The sequence below is a fragment of the Anomaloglossus baeobatrachus genome, chromosome 3 (assembly GCF_048569485.1).
Source record: "Anomaloglossus baeobatrachus isolate aAnoBae1 chromosome 3, aAnoBae1.hap1, whole genome shotgun sequence".
Classification (NCBI taxonomy): Eukaryota; Metazoa; Chordata; class Amphibia; order Anura; family Aromobatidae; genus Anomaloglossus; species Anomaloglossus baeobatrachus.
Window position 1 is genome coordinate 326,942,726 of NC_134355.1, and position 21,826 is coordinate 326,964,551.

The following is a 21,826-nucleotide window of genomic DNA, read 5'->3' on the forward strand; positions in this document are numbered from 1 at the left end:
CTGTCGCATCTAATGACTGCGGCTATTCCAGGTGGTTGCAGGCTGCTATTTTTAGACTGTGGGTAGCTCAATAGGCATGGGTTTCCCCAGCCTGAGAATACCAGCCCCCAATTTTCGGACTTTATCATGGCTGGGTATCAAAATTGGGGGGAACCGCTCATCGTTTTTTTAAATTATTTTTAATTATCTATTTAAATGCATGTAGCCATGGCTTTAATTGTGCTGGGGATCATAACATGGGGGAGATCCTACGCCAATTTTTTAAATTGATTTATTTTTATACCACGATAGGTCTGACTGCAGCCAATCAATGACGCCGGTGAGTGGGGAAACCAGTGAATATGTATGAGCCTAATGAGCGGCCCCGGAAGAAGAGTGAGCGGCCGCGGGAGCAGTTACAGCCATGCCGGAGGCTCGGTAAGTATAACGCGCTTGTTCCCATGCCCAATCCCTTCTACCACCATTGCTAAGCGCCGGATTCTGGTCCCCATAGGCTTATATGGAGACTGGTGTCCGGCCAGATACCTGGGATTAATTCCGAGCCAGAACCTTTTTTTTTTTTAAAACGCAGTTTGACCTGCTGATCCTGGGTATCACTAAAACACTGGTCAAAATGCACAAAGAATTGACATGCTGCTACTTTTTTCTGCACCCAAAAACGCAAGGAAAAAGGAAGCGATGTGCACACAGCATTTTTGAATTCTCATAGACTTTGCTGGGGAAGGAAAGACAAGCAGTTTTGGGCAACAAACTGCATAAAAAAAACACGGTAAAAACGTGGCAAAAAATGCAGCATAAGTTCTTAATCTTTCTTGCTTATTCCTGAGTTGGTAGGTGGTCTAGAATCAGGAAGCTTTTTTGATGTGGACTAATATATTTTCTTGGTCCTCCCCAACGTATGTCTTTTTAGTCTAGTTTCTTCCATATCATTGACTATTTATTCATGTGTTTCTAAATTATTTTGTAATTGTATAATTACTCAATAAATATATTACTTATTTAAATTTGTTGCTTGACCCTTCATTTTTGTGCCCTTTAGGGCAGATCTGTGATTTATAGTATTTGGCTATTGGGTTATTTGTTAAGAGCATGCAGAATGGATGACCATGGGCAGTGGGCCTGACTGGTGTGCAAGATCTTCCCTGGAGTCAGATATGACAGGAAAAAAATGAGTAGAAAGAAGAGAGAGGAAAAAAAGAGGTGTAAATTGGGGTATTCGCGTAGTCTGGAGAAATTGCAAAACAAATTGTATGGTGCATTTTTCTCCTGTTAACCTTGTGAAAATGCAATATTTTGGCTAAAGTAACATTTTTGTGGGAAAAAGTAAAAAAAATAAAATAAATAAAATTTACACTTTTTAATGTGGTTTTGAGCACTTTGAAAAAATATGGTTTTGTAAATTTTGTTGCAAAAATGAGAAATGGTGATAAATTTTTAACCCTTCTAACGTCCTAACAAAAAAAATACTGTTTAAAAAATTGCGCTGATGTAAAGGAGACATGTGGGAAATGTTATTTATTTAGTATTTTGTGTGATATAACGCCCTAGTTTAAGGGCATAAAAATTGAAATTTTTAAAATTGCTACATTTTCAATACATTTCAATATTTTCACAAACACAAAAAATAGTGGAGCTATCATAAGTACAATGTATCACAAAAAAAACAATCTCAGAATCACCGCGATCCATTGAAGTGGCCCAGAGTTATTACCTTATAAAGTGACAGTGGTCAGAATTAAAAAAAATTGGCCAGGTTAGGAAAGTGGAAATGGGCTTCGGGGCGAAGAGATTAAATGAACTTGTAAAGTATATAAAAAAAAATTATACTTTTCACACTGATCATTGAACATTCACTGTATCATAACATTTACTGTTTAGTAAAAATCACTTTTCCCTTGGCTAAGTTTCCCATTCTATTCATACCAGGTGATAGAAGCCATTCAGCTATTCCTCTTTTCCCTGCCACTACAGCGCTTCTGCGACAGTACGCTCTAAAAGTCAAGGGCTTAGCGTCGACAATTGTAGGGAAAAGCATACCACCAGGGTGAAAAAAAAAAGGATTGGCTGCAGAGGTCAGGTGAACGATGAACATTACATAATTGCTGCAGGAACCATCGGTGAGACAGTACTGGAGTGACGGTGATTAAATAGGTAAGTAATGAGTTATTTTAAACGTAATCTGCCAGCAGGTTTTTACTATTTAATCTGATAGCACCATAATGCAGGCAAAGAGACCCTGATTTCAGCAATTTGTCACTTACTAGGGTGCTGTAGCTTCAATACAAACAGTGTTTTATCAGCCAGAGATTATCACTACAGGTCTTGGTCTCAGGTGCATGTCAGCCAACCTAATCGGTGTAAGGCTAGTTTCACACTTGCGTTGAACGGCATCCGTTGCATTGCGTTGTGTGACGAATGCAACAGATGCGTTGCATATAATGGCACAACGGATGCAACGGATCGTACAAAACAACGGGAAAGTAAGCTTTTTTTTTTTTTCTTCTTTACAGTTTTACCGGCAGCAGACTATTGTGAACGATCAGCTGATCACCCGGCGGCCAGGCGCTCAGCTGAGCGCTCTCACATGCCGTCAGCTCAGCTGAGCGCTCTCACATGCCGGCTGCCGGCAGCTCAGCTGAGCGCTCTCACATGCCGGCGGCCGGGCGCTCAGCTGAGCGCTCTCACATGTCGGCGGGCAGGCGCTCAGCTAAGTGCTCTAACATGCCGGCGGCCGGGCGCTCAGCTGAGTGCTCTCACATGCCGGCGGCTGGGCGCTCAGCTGAACGCTCTCACATGCCGGTGGCCAGGCGATCAAATGAGCGCTCTCACATGCCAGCAGCCGGGCGATCAGCTGAACGTTCGGCCACCGAGAAACAAAATAAAGTTTCTGTGATTTAAAAAAAAAAAAATGAGCATGCGCAGTGACAAATAAAGGTTTACGCCGCTCAAAAAAACGTTACATGCTGCGTTCCTTCCGCCCAACGCAGCGTCAAAATAACGACGCTGCGTCGTCCAGCGGATGCAACACTGACACTTGCGTTACAGTGCGTCGTCCATACAAGTCTATGGAGAATAGCGCTGTGCGTTAACGGACTGCGCTATTCTCCGTAGTGACGGACTGCGCTGAACGCAAGTGTGAAAGTACCCTAATCCTGTCCCCATCAATGATTATCACTTTTCTTACAATTCACAGTGTACACAGGAAGCTGTCAGTCAGGGTTGTGGGTGGGGTTATACACATCTCAGCAATTTGAGCACTACTATATCTCCAATAGAGAAGAACGAATTTTAGCATACCTGCACCAAGAGTTTAGTAAGTGACACTTCACTGTCAGATTCTTTAGTGAAAACCTGCTGTCAGATTCCCTTTAATATTTTGACAAACAACTGTTAGTAATTTTTTACAAATCTCGGAAATCCCCTTTAACTATGATTACAATTAGATTACAATTGAACGGTTTATTTTACCTTCACAAGGTTCAGAATTATAATGGGCGATCCAAATCTCTGAAGCATTTGGTCAAAGTGATAAGCAGCCACATGCGCATATGGATCAGCTTGGTCCACTGTGTGAGTAAAAACAAATATAGTAGTATATTATGTACGAGTATATATTTATATACTTCACATTTACACATCAGGCTGAAAAAAACAATATCATTATCTACAGTATGCAGCAGTGTTCAAATATACACAAGCTCATAGATTAGGTTAGTGCATACACTACAATTTGCTTATGTTCTTGAATTAGCTGTACAGTATTACTATGTGTACATAGTAAAGGTTAACTGCTATGAAAAGAAACTCCCATGTCCCATACCTCCACTCTGAAGCCTATCAGCAGTATAGTAGTATAGACTGCTATTTATGTAGAGACCTCAGATGAAGTCAGACGACGTCTCAGCTAAATGAATGTATGTATACAAGTCTTTACGGTAAGTTCAGACAGTGCGTTTTTCGCGGCGTTTTTGGCTTCAAAACTGCATGACTTTGCTTCACCAGCAAAGTCTATGAGTTTTCATTTTTGCTGTCCGCACACAACTTTTTTTTTTAAGCTGCGTTTTTGACTTTAAAAAAAAAAAAAAACTGGACATGTCAATTCTTTCCTGCGTTTTTCTGTGTTTTCCCCCATGCAATGCATTGGAAAAACGCAGAAAAACGCAAAGATCAAAAACGCAGCAAACGCAGCCAAAAACGCACCAAATCGCGGGAAAAACGCATGCGTTTTTGCCGCTTTTTTTTGCCGCGGGTGCGTTTTTAGCAGCCAAAAACGCACAAAAACGCGTCAAAAAAACGCAGCGTGTGCACATAGCCTTAATAAGCTAACTCTTTCATTTGCTCATATCTTTTTGCTATCTTTATGATTTAGGAGGTATCCATCTTTTTTTACATTCATTGTAGAGTCACGCTTGAAATAGTTAAAGAAAATGAAGTACGGTATTTCGTCAAGAAATTGTTGCAATTACACGTTCTGTTATACACGTTTATTTCCTTTGTGTGTATTGAAATAACACAACAAAAACATAGGAAAAAAAAAGCAAATTGGACATAATTTCACTCAGATCCCAATAATGAACTGGATAAAATTGTTGGCACCCTCAACTAAATATTTGGCTGTACACCCTTTGGAAGAAATAACCAATCAATGGCTTCCTTTAACCAACAACAAGCTTCTTACACCTCTCCACTGCAGTTTTGAACCACTCTTATCAAACTGCTCCTGGTTTCTCATATTTGAAGGGTGCTACTCTCAAAAGCAATTTTAAGATCTCTCCACAGGTGATCAGTGGGATTTAGATCCAGACTCATTGCTGGCCACTTCAGATCTCTCCAGTGCTTCATTTCCATCCATTCATTCATTTCTTCTAGAGGTATGTTTGAGAGGTGAGGTCACGGAGTTTAATGAGGTCACCTGGGGCGGTGTACCATGGGAACCTCCAGCTCTGACCACCGAAAAACTGACATCACCACTCATAGCTGCAGCTCAGTCAGTATCTGCTTGAAGCCATAGTGTGTGGACATGTTTTGTGTCTACGCGCTGTGACTTCAGTATGTATGTAGCAAAGCCAGGTTTGTCGTGGGACCTCGTGTGGATTATGTTGGAATTGGGTGTTTGAGATTAGTAAGGGGGTGAAAGAGGGTGGTTTTTTGTAGTTTATTTCAAATAAAGGATTTCTTCGGTGTTTGTGTTACTTTCCTTCACTTACAAATTAGTAATGGGGCCCCATTACTAATCAAGGGCTTATGGGTAGGTGTGAGCTGTCATTAACCCCTTATTACCCAGACTGCCACTGCTCCAGGGCAATTGGAATGTGGCAGGTAAAGTTCCGGGATTGTCGCATCTAATGGATGCAACAATTCTGGGCGGCAGCAGGCTGCTATTTTTAGGCTGGTAGGGGCAATAGCCGTGGGCCTCCCCAGCCTGAGAATAGCAGCCTCCAGCTATCGGCTTTATCATGGCTGGGTATCAAAATTGGGGGGGACCACACGACCCATTTTTAAATTATTTAAATCATTAAAAAAAAGAAGTCCCCTGGGTCCGTCTCAGTTTGATACAAAGCCAAGATAAGCGCACGGCTGGGGTCTGCAGCCTGTAGCTGCATGCTTTATCTGTGCTGGGTATCACAATATGGGGAGATGCTACAGCAATTTTTTTTATTTATGTATTTATTTTTACACCAATATAGACACACTGAGAGCGTCTGTAATTGCAAACAGTCAGGCACGCTGTCACACAGGGTGGGCGCACGGTCTTACTGCAACCAATCACAGACACCAGGACTGCCAGTGGGTGGGGGAAGCTGTGCATATGGAAGAGGACAATGAGTGGCCTCGGAAGTAGTGTTACAGCCACACGGTGATTGATAAGTATAACGCACCTGCTCTAATCCCTCTACCCCTTTCCAGGACCATTTCAAAGTGCATTATTTGGGTCCCCATAGACTGATATGGGGATCGGTGTCTGGCCAGATATTGGGATTAATTCCGGGCCCTAACCGGGTTTGTTTGTTTTTTTAAATCAGGTTGGACTCACCAATCCTGGGTATCTGTGGGTTCGCTCATCTCTACCCATGGCCTAGAATGCAAACCCAGTTTTCTGACACTGGGAATTGCACTGCAGCCCAAAATCTTTTGGAATCCTTCAGGTTTCATGATGCCTTGCACCCAGTTTCAAAGGTAGCAAAGAAACCCAGAACACTTATCAACCGCCACTATATTTAAATGTAGGTACTGTGTTCTTTTCTTTGTAGGCCTCATTCCATTTTCCGTAAACAGTAAAATTATCTGCTCTACCAAAAATCTCTAGCTTGATCAAATCTGTCCACAATACACTTTGCCAAAAGGATTTTGGCTTCGTTACGTACATTTTGATAAACTGCAGTCTAAGTTTTTCATGTCTCTGTGTTAGCAGTGGAGTTTTTCTCCTGGGTCTCCTGCCAGTGTTTCATTTCATTCAAATGTCGATGAATAGTTCACGTGACACTGATGCACCTTGAGCCTGCAGGACAGCTTAAGTTTCTTTGGAACTTGATTAGGGCTGCTTACTAACCATCTGGACCATCCTGAGTTAGCTATAATGCCATGGATTGTAAACTTCTTGATTATGTTGTGCACCATGGTTAAAGGAACATCAAGATCTCTGGAGAAGCATGTGTAACCGTGAGATTGTTGATATTCTTCAACAATTTTGATTCTCAAGTTCTCAGACAGTTTTCTTCTACTCTTTCTGTTCTCCATGGTTAGTGTGGCACACACAGATACACAATTCAAAAATTGAGTCAACTTCTTCCCTTTTTACCTGGTTTTAGTTGTGATTTTCATATTGCTCACCCCTGTTACTTGCCAGGTGAGCTTGAATGAGCATCATATGCTTGAAACATAGTTGTTTACCCATAATTTTGGAAAGGTGACAATTTTTTCCACACAATTTTTGGGGGTTTTATATGAAATGATGATCAATTTGCCTTTTTTTCCTATTTTTGTGTTGTTCCAATACACACAAAGGAAATAAGCATGCGCATAACAAAACGTGTAAATGCAATCATTAAATAATTCCTTTTCTGGAACAATTTTAAGGGTGACAACATTTTCGGCCATGACTGTATATAGAACATTGATATTTACTAGGGATGATCGAATACCTCAAATATTCGGCTTCGCGAATATCCGACGAATAGGTCACCACTATTCGATGTGCAATGTAAGTCTATGGGAAGCCCGAATAGTTCCGAATAGTTGTTATTCGGGTTTCCCATAGACTTATATTGCGCATCGAATATTTGCGAATATTCGAATAGTGGCGACCTATTCTGCAAATATTCGAGAAGCCGAATATTTGAGGAATTCGATCATCCCTAATATTTACTATCTTGTCTATTGGGGGTGCCTCCAATATATACTTGTGTTTACATACAGTATGTAATTGTTTACACGATATGGCTAGTTAGCTTTTTCATTTGGATGTTTTCATTATTTTATCACACTCCACATGATATTGGATTTATAATCCTTTGCACCTACCCATTTAGATTTCCATGTCTAATATACCCATGGTATATACTGTGTGTCTGATTTTATCTTCAATATAAATAAAAGTTAGTTGTTATTATTGTCATAATATTAATGCCTTGGAACACGCTACCGGAAAAGTAAATTGCATTGTATAGTATTGGCGTATTTATTGTAGTTTACCAAATGGAACTTACATTCTAAACATCAACTGAAATATGATACCACATCTTGTTATTTACTCTTGTACACGTCTTCTTAGTTAGATTCTGATTCAGGTCAGCCTTCTGGCATGCCATCTTCATCTGCCTAGTATGTCTACTTCTCCCTAGATGATACAGCTTATCTAAATTCCCTGGCAACTTACTGCTAGCAGAAGTAGTTTAAAAATAAGACTCTAATAAGCTAAGATATAATCTGCAATGAAAACTTTTTTAAAATGTTTAGAATATATTTTTCTTCCTATAACATGGTCTCCAGAAGACGTAATGCTGCAGTCAGCCATATCCCCATTTAAAGGCACATCAGATGTTTTACACTATAATTTTATATCATTGTACTGACAAAATGACTGTAATGGATTTAATTTTTCATCAGCACCATTGTGTCTATGGTATCACTAAACTAAGCTGCACTTCATCTAGGATGATGAACAGCTTTTCTATAGCCTTTTTTCCATAAAACATTAACATGTCACTGGAAAATAACTTTCATTCATCTCTTTCTTAAAGAGGGCCTGCCATTTCCCCCTTTTTTTTTACGTGAATATCTTGTAAAAGCGCCTGAGCTACTCTGACTATGCTGCTCTTTTATCGGTTTTATGTTGCATTGCTTTATTGTAAAGATGTTCATATTTGTTGTTTCTTCTGGCGGACAGTATGTGAAATCACTGCTTCCAAACAAACCAGATGTTTCTTCAGAGTCTTCTATGTGTGTGTGTGTGGAGGGGTGCAGTTTGATCCCTTGATGCGAACAATCACAGCTCAGCAGTATCTGAGACTACTAGAGCTGCTTGACAGCATCTGGGAGGAAAGTATGAATGTGCATGCCCCTACAGAAGACTCTGCTTGCTTGCAGACCAGCTTGCAGACCAGCATGGCATTTCTTCAGAGATTTCACATATTGCCCTCCAAAAGCAACAAGTGTGAATATCTCGGCAATGGAACAACGCAGTCCAAAATGGAGGAGAGTGGTAGAATCAAGGGAGACCAGGGATTTTTTACAAGTTATTTAAAGGGGTTGTCTGGTCTTAAAGGGACTATCAGCACAGAATGACTATTCAAACCAAGTACATGCACTCGGTGCGTCATTGTGGGGCTAATTATTTAAATACCTTCCCACCTACTTGTTTTCCCTGTCTCCACACTCACCCCTTCTTTGATTGACAGCTATGGTTTCATAGAGCCAAAGATGGCAGGAGACAGATGGAAAACAAGCAGGTGGGAAGGTGTATATAAATAATTAGCCAAGCCATGATGCACGAGCGCTTGTACTTGGTTTGAACAGTCATTCTGTGTTGACAGAGTTCCTTTATACAGTCTACAGTCACTCTATGTAGCACTAGACTGAACACTGTCAGAATTCACTGGTGCCGGTGCCAGGAGCAGGCAGTCAAGTAACCGCAAGTATGTGATTTGCATACTTCAGTCCACATTCTAACTAGACTGTATCTGGCCTCAATCACTGCACCTGCAGTGAGAGAAGCAGATACAGTCTAGTAGGCATGTGACTGCATGTATGCAAATAAGATACTTGCAGTCACAACTCCGTGGCTGATGAATCTCAGAGCGCACGTGATAGGAGGACTCATACATCTGCAATTACATAGAGTGACTGCAGACTTGTAGCTTAACACCGGACAATCACTTTAACATAATTTTTTAAGCAACTGACAAGTACTCTTTAAAACAGCACATGCAAATCCCAATTTATACCTGCAATCTCTTTTCCTCCACCAAATCCCAATACTAATAGCCAATTTTCACAGTTTTCTTATACTTAAATGGAATCTGACAGCCAGTATCTGTGGAAGGACCTGTGGTGAGGTCATATCAATGAGACCAGAAGGGGTGGGGCCTCAGCCATCAAAGCTAGATACCAGGTCACATGGGTATGACCTCACACAGGTCCTTCCACAGACAAAGTGAATAGTTTGTATAATGCTTATGCTAATTACAGGGGGAGGGGAGAACTATGAATATATGATCTACTGCAGTGCAACTGTCACTCAACAAGCAGCTCATTTTATAAAGTTGACTTTTTTGGATTTCAAAACCTTAACATCCGAGCTGACCACTACAGGTATGTATAGAATCTGCCTGATAGTGCCAGTACAGCACTGGCTTTAGCTTTATACGAAAATCCTGGTGATTGGTTCCCTTTAAGGAATATGCAGAAAATTCTGCAGACAGAAAACTACTATGTTCAGGTTTATATTCCATTTACTTCTATAATTAAAAAATGTTTTTCATAATAAACATGTGACACCCACCATGCTAGGACCCTCACTAATGATAAGACAAGGGGTCCACACGTGTTGTGTTACTGGAATGGTAGAGTGCGTGCATGATCCTCGCTGCATTCTCTGTCTGTGGCACTGCTGGAGATAGCCAAGTTCTGTACTTGCAATATTTGGCAGTCACAACCTTTACATTGAGTGGCACTGGCTATGCGCACTAATGCAACATTCAAGTGGGGGTTTCAAGAGTCCGTATTCTCATAAATAAGACCACCATAAATCATACACTTTATTGTTTCTGCATTCTAACTGATCGCTCTGCTCAGACAATACATGAACTATAAATGATGACAAACTGAAAAATTTGCTTGTTTTTCTACTTCTTTTTCTAATCACCTTCGCACACTCTTATTGTGCAGCGCTTCTCACGTGTCTCCTATTTTCTCTACCGCCACTCCTCAGCACTACAAATATTCACACATTTTATAGACTCTGTCACAAGGTAATGAACTCACCACAGATCTCCTCCAGCTCCAGTACATGTGCTCAGTCCCCCACCTCTTATATCAAACAATTCTTCCTTATCCATAGTAATTAGGTTTTTCTCACCAACTGAATCTAGCCTTGCTATACCTGCACTTATCCTCTTATACTGTCCATTGTATGCTGCATTGTTTATACTGTGTTGCTTACAAGTATGAGACTTATGAATATAATAATACGTATATTACATTGAATTATAGTACATTATATTACTTCTATTTGCATTTGCTTCCAAGTTTACAGAATGTGATGATGCTAAAAATCAATATCAAACATTTATAGGAAAACATTGAAATGTACTTTTTTCCACTGGATCAGGTATAAACCTTACATGTAATTGGCGGCTTTGGCATCATTGTGGAAATATCCTGGGACCAGTATAAAGGGACAGAACCACGGACCTGGACATATGAGGAGTAGCTGCCAGCGTTAAATGACATCACAGAGGCATCATGCACTATTTGCTCCGTCTCCACTTCATTGGCAACATCTCCCTAAAAGGCAAAATAGATCACTTAGCAAGGATTGATTTATGAAGAACTGTATGCTTTACTTTAGTATAGGTATTGCTTTACAATATTAGAAAAACATACAAACGTGGAGACTATATGGTGACTTAACAAGTACCATGCTTCAGCCCTGTAAATATGTTCCATGTATTGGAAACTATTCCCCCTTCAGAGTTCAAAGGGAGAATGTTCTTTTTCTTTAAAGGTAACTTGTCACCAGATTTTTCCCTTATGAACGGCGGCCATCATCAGTGAGCCCTTATATACAGTATTTTATAATGCTGTATATACAGTCATAAAAAGTTTGGGCACCCCTATTAATGTAAACCTTTTTTCTTTATAACAATTTGGGTTTTTGCAACAGCTATTTCAGTTTCATATATCTAATAACTGATGGACTGAGTAATATTTCTGGATTGAAATGAGGTTTATTGTACTAACAGAAAATGTGCAATCCGCATTTAAACAAAATTTGACCGGTGCAAAAGTATGGGCACCTCAACATAAAAGTGACATTAATATTTTGTAGATCCTCCTTTTGCAAAAATAACAGCCTCTAGTCGCTTCCTGTAGCTTTTAATGAGTTCCTGGATCCTGGATGAAGGTATATTTGACCATTCCTGTTTACAAAACAATTCCAGTTCAGTTAAGTTTGATGGTCGCCGAGCATGGACAGCACGCTTCAAATCATCCCACAGATGTTCAATGATATTCAGGTCTGGGGACTGGGATGGCCATTCCAGAACATTGTAATTGTTCCTCTGCATGAATGCATGAGTAGATTTGGAGCAGTGTTTTGGATCATTGTCTTGCTGAAATATCCATCCCCTGCGTAACTTCAACTTCGTCACTGATTCTTGCACATTATTGTCAAGAATCTGCTGATACTGAGATGAATCCATGCGACCCTCAACTTTAACAAGATTCCCAGTGCCGGCATTGGCTACATAGCCCCAAAGCATGATGGAACCTCCACCAAATTTTACTGTGGGTAGCAAGTGCTTTTCTTGGAATGCCGTGTTTTTTTTCCTCCATGCATAACGCCTTTTTGCATGACCAAACAACTCAATCTTTGTTTCATCAGTCCACAGGACCTTCTTCCAAAATGTAACTGGCTTGTCCAAATGTGCTTTTGCATACCTCAGGTGACTGTTTGTGGCGTGCTTGCAGAAACAGCTTCTTTCGCATCACTCTCCCTTACAGCTTCTCCTTGTGCAACGTGCGCTGTATTGTTGACCGATGCACATTGACACCATCTGCAGCAAGATGATGCTGCAGGTCTTTGGAGGTGGTCTGTGGATTGTCCTTGACTGTTCTCACCATTCTTCTTCTCTGCCTTTCTGATATTTTTCTTGGCCTGCCACTTCTGGGCTTAACAAGAACTGTACCTGTGTTCTTCCATTTCCTTACTATGTTCCTCACAGTGGAAACTGACAGTTTAAATCTCTGAGACAACTTTTTGTATCCTTCCCCTGAACAACTATGTTGAATAATCTTTGTTTTCAGATCATTTTAGAGTTGTTTTGAGGAGCCCTGATAACACTCTTCATAGGAGATTCAAATAGGATAACAAATTGCAAGTGGCCACCTTAAATACCTTTTCTCATGATTGGATACACCTGCCTATGAAGTTCAAAGCTCAATGAGGTTACAAAACCAATTTAGTGCTTTAGTAAGTCAGTAAAAATTAGTTAGAAGTGTTCAAATCAAGAAATTGATAAGGGTGCCCATACTTTTGCACCAGTCAAATTTTGATAAAATGCGGATTGCACATTTTCTGTTAGTACAATAAACCTCATTTCAATCCAGAAATATTACCGAGTCCATCAGTTATTAGATATATGAAACTGAAATAGCTGTTGCAAAAACCCAAATTGTTATAAGGAAAAAAGGTTAACATTAATAGGGGTGCCCAAACTTTTTCATATGACTGTAAGAGCCCAGGCCGCTGTGTAAAACGTAAAAATCACTTTTATAATACTCACCTATGGGGTGGTCGCTGCTCTCCAGTTGGGTGTCTCCTCTCTGCTACCATCTCTGTCCTCCTCCTTCTAAGGCCTGTGTGCAAGACACGTCCTATATCATCCACACTAGCCAGCATTGAAATCCTGCGCAGGCGCACTTTGATCTGCTCTGCTCAGGGCAGATCAAAGTATTGTAGTGCGCATGCATGGGCAGTTTTTAACGTTTCCTCACACCTGCGCATTACAGTACTTTGATCTGTACTCAGCAGGACAGATTAAAGTGCGCCTGCGTAGGACCGCAATGCCGGCCCAGGCTGGATAGAAGGAGGATCGAGAACGCAGTAGAAAGGAGGCGACGGACCGGAGAGCAGAGACACCCATCGGACTGGTCCTCCCCTCTATTGAGTATTATAAAAGATATTTTTACGCTATACAGACCGACCTGGGCTCTTATATACAGCATTCTAGAATGAAGTATATAAGAGGCCACTGGTCATGGCTGCAGCTTATAGTCGCCAAATCTGGTGACAGGTTTCCTTTAAATCTCATAAACATAGGATCAAAATTAGATAACCTTTGTAGAACAGGTATCAACCAAATTTAAATAATATTTGTAGAAAAGGAAGGGATCACCAAATTCAGATATTTGTAGAAAAGGAAGGGATCACCAAATGTAGATGATATTTGTAGAAAAGGGAAGGATTAACCAAATTTAGGTATTTGTGCAGAAGGGAGGGATCAACAAATTTAGATGATATTTGTAGAGAACATAACCAAATTTAGATATTATTATTAGAAAATGAAGAGATCAACAAATTTAGATGATATTTGTAGAAAAGGAAGGGATCACCAAATTTAGATATCATTATTAGAAAGAGATAAACAAATTTAAAATATATTTGCAGAAAAGAGAAGAATCTACCAAAATGTAACAGTCAATCAGACATAATGGACGTCAATTTAAGGCTGCTGAGCATTGAAATGAAAAGCAGTAATTGTCAAATATGTCATTTAAAACATCACCAATTAAATTGTTACAAAATTATTCCTTACGGAAGCCTCTGCGATGGTAAGATTCTTTTCAAACTGCAGAGCTATATTTGTTATAAATTGCAGAAGTGTGGTTCTCTATTAATATGTTTCAATTGTAGATATGGAACTAGGGATGCGGTATGTCCCAGTTTGCTTGGTTGCCAAGGTATACATTGAACTATGAGTCTTGCACTCACTGACCCTATCAACCAACCATCACTTATTGTTGTAAGAAAGACATAATGCACTCTTCTTTGTCAGGATAACCGTACATCCTAACTACCAAGGTTCCAGGGTAAAGCAATTCATGATTCCCACATTATTTGAATATGTATAGAGCAAAACAATTTACCCTGCATTACACTGGAGAACAAATTAGGAAAAAAATGCTTTGGTGCCTCAGTTATTAGGCTTGATTCCAGGTATATGCAGTTCTCTGAATCAGAGTATGTCATTCATTTTTTGTAGCAGCTCTACTTTTTGAGATAATGTACAGTTTCCTACACATGAATTTGGAATTTTTCCCTCGAGAGGGGTATTAATTATGGAATAAAAGATGGTCTGTAAGGTATCTTACAAATACCTGAATACTTATTAAATGCAATGGGCCTTTAACTCAGTAGTAAGGTATTATTCAAATACATAACTGACAATCATCTGTGATTCTATACAGACTCTGTCGAGCTTGTGTGACAATGCAGTAGAGCATTTGACTTCAACTACATTTGCAGAAAATTTCCAGCGCCAACCAAGGAGAAGCTAAAGGCGGATATTTTTGACAGCCCTCAAATCAGAGGACTCATTATATCCATACTTCATGATTCATTGAATGATACTGAGGCAGATACATGGTCTTTCACTATGGTTGTACAGTATTGTCTTGGGAACTATAAAACAGATAAAGACACTGAACTAGTAGAAAGAATGTCATCTTTTTTCCATCACCTTGGCTGTACAATGAGAATCAAGGTGCATTATCTCCACAGCCACTTACATAGTTTCCCAGAAAACCTTGGTGACCTACGTGAAGAACAGGGTGAACGATTCCACCAAGATTTAAGAACTATAGAAGAAAGATCCCAAAGACAGTAAGATACCCACGTGATGTCAGATTACTACTGGTCTATTCAAAGCGATTGCCCTGTCGCAATTCTCCCCAAGAATTCTTTAAAGCGCAGCTTTTGCAAGGTATCTTAGTAAATGAACAATGTATCAATGATGACATTTTAGGCATGTTTAATTCTTATGATGGGACTTCAATTCTTCATAAATAATAGAAATCTACATGTATGAATTTGTTTTAATCATAAAGGCACTCACTCCACAAGGTATAGAAAGGGTTAAAAAACAATTTTATTTGTGTACAAAATATTAAAACCAACAATAACAAACATGATAAAGTGCACAAAGTGTGATAAAGCACCAAAGACAACAAGCAATACCCAGTTGGTCTTCCTATAAAATTATTTATAATGAATTTTCCATAAGGTTCACAGGGATTGGATCTACATGAAAAAATTTTTTTGAATATCAAGCCGTTTACTTCATATCAAAAAGCACTGGAATTCAAACAATACAGTACAGACTTAACCTAATCATCAGAGGATAATATAGTACACTGATACTAGTACCTATAAGTCCTTGACTGGACCCCAGTTTGAGGCAGCAAAAAAAAATAAAAAAATCCTGACCCAGTAGTCAAAAGATCCAGATCCACTGATCTAAATATACACAATCCCTGTAATGATAAATACTTAACTTATAATAAGGAAGACCTGGCCCAACGCGTGTCGCTTAGAGCAGCTTCATCAGGGGCAAGGAGTGTCAACTGACACTCCTTGCCCCTGATGAAGCTGCTCTAAGCGACACGCGTTGGGCCAGGTCTTCCTTATTATAAGTTAAGTATTTATCATTACAGGGATTGTGTATATTTAGATCAGTGGATCTGGATATTTTGACTACTGGGTCAGGATTTTTTTTTTTTTTGCTGCCTCAAACTGGGGTCCAGTCAAGGACTTATAGGTACTAGTATCAGTGTACTATATTATCCTCTGATGATTAGGTTATTAAGTCTGTACTGTATTGTTTGAATTCCAGTGCTTTTTGATATGAAGTAAACGGCTTGATATTCAAAAAAAAAATTTCATATAGATCCAATCCCTGTGAACCTTATGGAAAATTCATTATAAATAAATTTATAGGAAGACCAACTGGGTATTGCTTGTTGTCTTTGTTGCTTTATCACACTTTGTGCACTTTATCATGTTTGTTATTGTTGGTTTTAATATTTTGTACACAAATAAAATTGTTTTTTAACCCTTTATATACCTTGTGGAGTGAGTGCCTTTATGGTCAAGCTTCTTGTTTCTCCTGTCCAAAATGTGTTTTGCTTGACGTGTGCACCCCCATTTCATGGTCATTATCTGAATTCCTTGGCTGTGCATTCTAAAGCTGTTGTTTTGAATTTGTTTTAATAACCAAGATGACAAAAATAATAATGTTTATTAGACATCAGTCCTAGGGTTTTATTGGTCTTATGGATATACATTGGTATATCACATCTTATTAACTAGAGCTGACGGAAGAAAAATGAGAGCAGATTTAGAAACAGGAACAAAAACTGACCAAAAAGGAGGTTCAATATCTCAGGCACCAATTTTATTGTTCCCCGGTGTTATTTTTATAATATTACTTTAAACAATGAGAAATAAAAAATTCTTTAACGGTTGTAAATGCAGTTAACAATGTCACCATAGTAGACCAATATACGGTAATCATAGATTTTTTTTCAGCTCATTTGTTTTAGCTTTATATCAAAATAATAAAGCCATGTTCATTACCTCACAATTTGCTCCTCTTTTTAAGAAACGAGTCCCAGCAAATTTGCTTGATCTTCTGGCCATAAGAGTTACGTAGATTGGGCGACCATAAATTAATAACTCTTAATTCTTAAATTAAGGTAAAACATAAAAAGTAAGGAACACCAAATTAACAAATCCAAAAGAGTAACGAATGAGGTTGCATACAGGATGGATACAATTCAATATTGCATTTGTGTCTGGGGTTTTTTGTGGCGTCCTTTACGTTTTCTGCATTTTTTTGGTTTTCACCAAATTCATCTTTTCATTTGCACCTTTATATGAGGCCTATATTATATGTGTTTGACAGATTTTTTTTTCTAGTGTGCCCTTCCACTTAAAGGGAACCTGATATGTCTTTTTTTTATATTAAAAGCCCCCAATGTGTTTCAAATGATCACTAACATGGTTTAAAAAAAAAATAATAATAATTTATCCTAAAAAAAACAAACAAACACATATTATATATATATATATATATATATATATATATATATATATATATATATATATATTTATTTAATATGCTTAGGTTTCAGTTTATAGGGGCAATACTTTTGCTGGGATCAGTCACTGTCACTTAAGTTCAGGCATGATTCTTTTTTTGAGCTTAGTCACACCCTCAGCATTGTAAATAATTACATCACAGGTCCTTTAACATCATTTTTCTGCTGACTTCTGCCCATTATGGTCACATGATCGTGACATCAGCACAGGTCCTTCACCACCATGTCTCCTCTATTGATCTCCAGAGTTCATCATTGAAGAAGTGGTTGTGCAGGACCTGTGCTGATGTCACGATCATGTGACTGTATTTGGTGGAGCTTCGCAGAGAATTGATGTTGAAGGACGTGTAGTGTAATCAATTACAATGTTGGGAGCGTGACTAAGCTCAAAAAAAGAATCATGCCTTAACTTGAGTGACAGTGACTGATCCCAGCAAAAGCTCCACCCCTATGACTGAAACCTAAGGTATGTACTGCTTTCACCTAAGCAAAGAAAGTCTTTTCTTAAGATAAAAACATGGATTCCATTTAATTCGTCAATAAAATGTGTACTCCAGTCTCAGTCTGCCCTGGAATGAGCTAATCTACTGCAGAATTGTTTTATGCTAAAACATCATGAACCAGATGTGCCATTTTTATAAATTTGGCACAAAATAACATCAATGAATAACATAAAACAAAAAAAAAAAAGATAAGGAATTTAAAAAAAATCCACAAATTGAGACAAATATTTTTAGAGATGTGATGTTTGTCTCATACAAAGCATTTCAAAGCAAATGGCTTATAAAAGTATCTTTTATCCTACCTTTTGTCTATATTACCCACTGAAGTATAATAAATATCCCGGGAACGCACTATACAGTGTTGTAGTGTTGTACATGAGCATGAGTTATACTTCTGTTATAGAAAGGATACTGGATTGCCCACAAAATCCATGAATAATATAAAGTAGCCAATCATGATGAACAATGTCTTTGATGCATTTCAAGAGCTCACCATTCCAGACATACTTTGTGTAGGGCTCACTGCAAATGCCAAATGTACCTGAAAAGGTTGAGAAAACGGAATTTCACAATATAATTCAAAAGCAATATAAAAAATACTAGAAGGTGGCCCAATTCTAACGTATCGGGTGGTCTAGAATATGTATGTAGGTTAGCAGATTGAATAATAATATAGTCAGTAAGTCTTGAATAATGATGGTTCATTTTTTGCTCGTTGGTCTCCTGCTGTGCAGCACGTATCGGCGTGTTTGACAGTGGGAGACCAACGATCTGAATGGGCAGGGAGACGGGGTAAGCTAGTAACCATGGTACACATCGGGTAACAATGCAAAGCGGTTTCCATAGTTACCCGATGTGTACGCTTGTTAACAGCGTACGCCGTCTCCGGCACATGTGTGCCGAGAGCCGGGGTAAGCTAGTAACCATGTTACACATTAGGTAACTAAGCAAAGCGGTTTCTATAGCTACCCGATGTGTAACATGGTTACCAGCCTACGCCGGCTCCGGCACACGTGTACCGGGAGCCGGGGTAAGCTAGTGGTTTCACACATCCGGCTTTTCTCCACTTTGTCGGATCCGGCGCGCTGCCGTAGGCTGGTTTCAGACGTCCGTGTTTTAGGCAAGTGTGACATCCATTTTTAACACGGATGTCACACGTACCCATGTTATTCTATGATGTGCCTCACACGTCTGTGTTTGCACACGGACCGTGTGACTTTTCATGACCCCGCACGCACACACGCAGGCATCTCCGGCAGCACGGATGTCACACGGATCACACACTGATGTGATCCGTGTGACATCAGTGTAAAACATACCGGAGAAAATATGGGTCTTTTTAATAAAAATATTTTCTATATTTACCTCTCTCCAGCGATGCTGTCTCCGGCTCTGCTTCCTCCCGCTCCTTATCGCTGCTCATTATACTCACTGAATATTCAGTGTCCTGTGGAGCTGGAAGCGGGAACAGCGCTGGGGACTTCAGTGCCAGGGACCGCATCGCTGGGTGAGTATACAGCAGAGTGTGTGTGTGTGTACATTTATGTGCGCTATGTGTGTATGCGCTCGGTGTATCCATGTGTGTCTGCTATGTGTGTACATGTGCTCAGTGTGTGTGTGTGTGTGTGTGTGTGTGTGTGTGTGTGTGATAGGCGGTCAGGAGCGGGAGGCAGCAGAGCCAGAGAAAGCAGGTAAATATGAAAAATATTTTTATTTCACAGACACGTGTTTTCTCCGGTACCTGTCACACGCATGCAAACACGGATGTCACACGTATGACCATAACCATGCGTGTGACTGGTACCTGATTAAACACGGACATCTTAAAGCAGCCGTACACTGTGTACAGTACAGTGGCCGCGCCACAACTTCCTGGTCACATGCTCCGGTCACATGACAACACTTGATCGGAGCTTGTCGCGCGGCCACTGTAGTGTACACAGTGCACGGGAGCGCGCCGGATCCGACAAAGTGGAGAAAAGGTAAGTAACTATTCAAAGCGACAGCGCTGACGTGTGCCGGGAGCCGGGGTAAGCTAGTAACCATGTTACACATCGTGTAACTAAGGAAAGCGGTTTCTATAGTTACCCGATGTGTACCATGGTTACCAGCCTATGCCGCCTCCGGAGCAGGGGTAAGCTAGTGGTTTCACACATCCGGCTTTTCTCCACTTTGTCTTGCCAGTATGGGCTTCCGGGAGTGCAGCAGTCACCTGGGAGTCGGGGCTCCGGGTGGGTTCGGGGAATGCGTGCGGGGGGCAGGGCGAGCGTCCAAAGCGTGAGGAAGGCGGGGCCTGGCCAAGCGGCCAATGCGTGCAGGGGGCCGGGGCGAGCGGCCAATTCGAGCGGGGGACGGAGCCTGGCCGAGCGGCCAATCCGTGCGGGGTGGCGGAGCCGAGGCGAGACGAGCGGCCAATGCGAAGGTTGTCACTGTAACATGTATAGTGTATAGTCACTGTATATTCCACGTATACTGCAATCAAGTTCACGTTATCAGCCAATAAATCAAGGCTATTGAACTCCACAGTCTGTTTATTTGAAACGTGGACAAGGGCTTAGCTGTATGCCAGAGATTCACAGCGTTACGTGAAAGAAGGCAGAAGATGTGTGATAGGAGAAGCTTGAGAAACCTCCTTTTTATCATCTAATAAAACCAATGAAGTTCTGACCCGAATGGTAAAAACTGACAACACTATGATGAGACTGATAAATGGTACTGATGAAAGTGGACTGCTTTTTGTGGTAGCGAAAAATGACTGACGTGTGATTGAGCTCTTGTTTGTGACTTTTTTCCTAATGAAACTTACACATAGTTTCAGATTATACCAATAGGTTCACTAATAAAAGTATTGACAATGTAAAGTGATAGGAGTAGGAATTATTTAACTTTGCAAATAATAGTTGTTTTAAACACTTTTTCAGTAAAAAAGAAAAAAGAAAAAAAAAAAAAAAAAACTACTTTTTTTTTTAGACTAGACAGTTGAAAGGAATGTGTCATCAGAGAATGACATTGTTTATATGGGGATTTTATGTTAGATGTCATTTTTAGAGCAGGTGTTGTGGAAATCCATGGCTGCGGTGCGGCACTGCTGGTATGGAAATATACTCACATAAGTAGAAGGGGCTGCTTAGAAGGCAGTAATTTACTGGCACCACACGTTTTTGTTTTTTTATTAGGTGGCTCCTGTAGGTTTTGTCTTGAGGAAGGAGTTCGTATGATTCCGAAACACGTTAACCCAATAAACAACTTCTTTTAAAGCCTCTTTGACTCATGCGAGCATATACCCATATCAGCAGCATATCACTACAGCTATCGATATCCACAATACCTCTATTTCTCTGCTGGAGACTATTGGTCCTTGTGCAGATGGAGTCACAACAGCGGTATTCTACATGCCATCAAAAGGTGTTATGCCAGTCACAACTCCAAAAGGTGAGCACGGTTTCCCTTTACCCATTCAGCTAACATGTACGTTATTACCCTATATGTGCATTGACCTGACATTTTATATAGATTAAATGTAATTTTTAGAAAGTATTGGAATTTTCACAATAAATACATAGCCTAGTATTAGACTTCTATTTATTGTTCTTCACAAGGATATTAGCAAAAATAGACTGACTCAAATTCTATTAGTTTCTAAAGAATCGCTATCTGATCAGGCTTTAAAGGGGTTTTCCCATCTCCAAGATCCTTTCCCAATATGTAGTAGGTGTAATAATAATAATAATAATAATAATAATACTAATAATATTACCAAATATCTCCAATTCGAAATGTTATATAGTTCTTTTGATTAACAATATAACACGTGCCTCATGTACAGGGCATTGCAGCAGCTTATGTATCCATGGTTACGACCACGATCAACTAATTGTCACTATATGAGTGGTCGTAACTATGGATACCAAAAGTCCTGCAATGGTCTGACCATGAGATAAGGG

General features: G+C 39.8%; 1 protein-coding gene across 3 annotated transcripts in view; it reads right to left on the reverse strand.

Moving 5' to 3' along the window:
* FIG4 (FIG4 phosphoinositide 5-phosphatase) overlaps window positions 1-21,826 on the reverse strand; it is a 384,735-nt gene that overhangs the window by 237,932 nt on the left and 124,977 nt on the right. For all 3 annotated transcript variants that reach the window (XM_075340061.1, XM_075340062.1, XM_075340063.1), the window contains 4 exons: window positions 18,295-18,423; window positions 16,856-16,956; window positions 10,842-11,004; window positions 3,469-3,566 (listed from right to left, as the gene is read on the reverse strand). In XM_075340061.1, coding sequence (XP_075196176.1) covers window positions 3,469-3,566; window positions 10,842-11,004; window positions 16,856-16,956; window positions 18,295-18,423 — 491 coding nt within the window. The remainder of the gene's footprint in view (window positions 1-3,468; window positions 3,567-10,841; window positions 11,005-16,855; window positions 16,957-18,294; window positions 18,424-21,826) is intronic.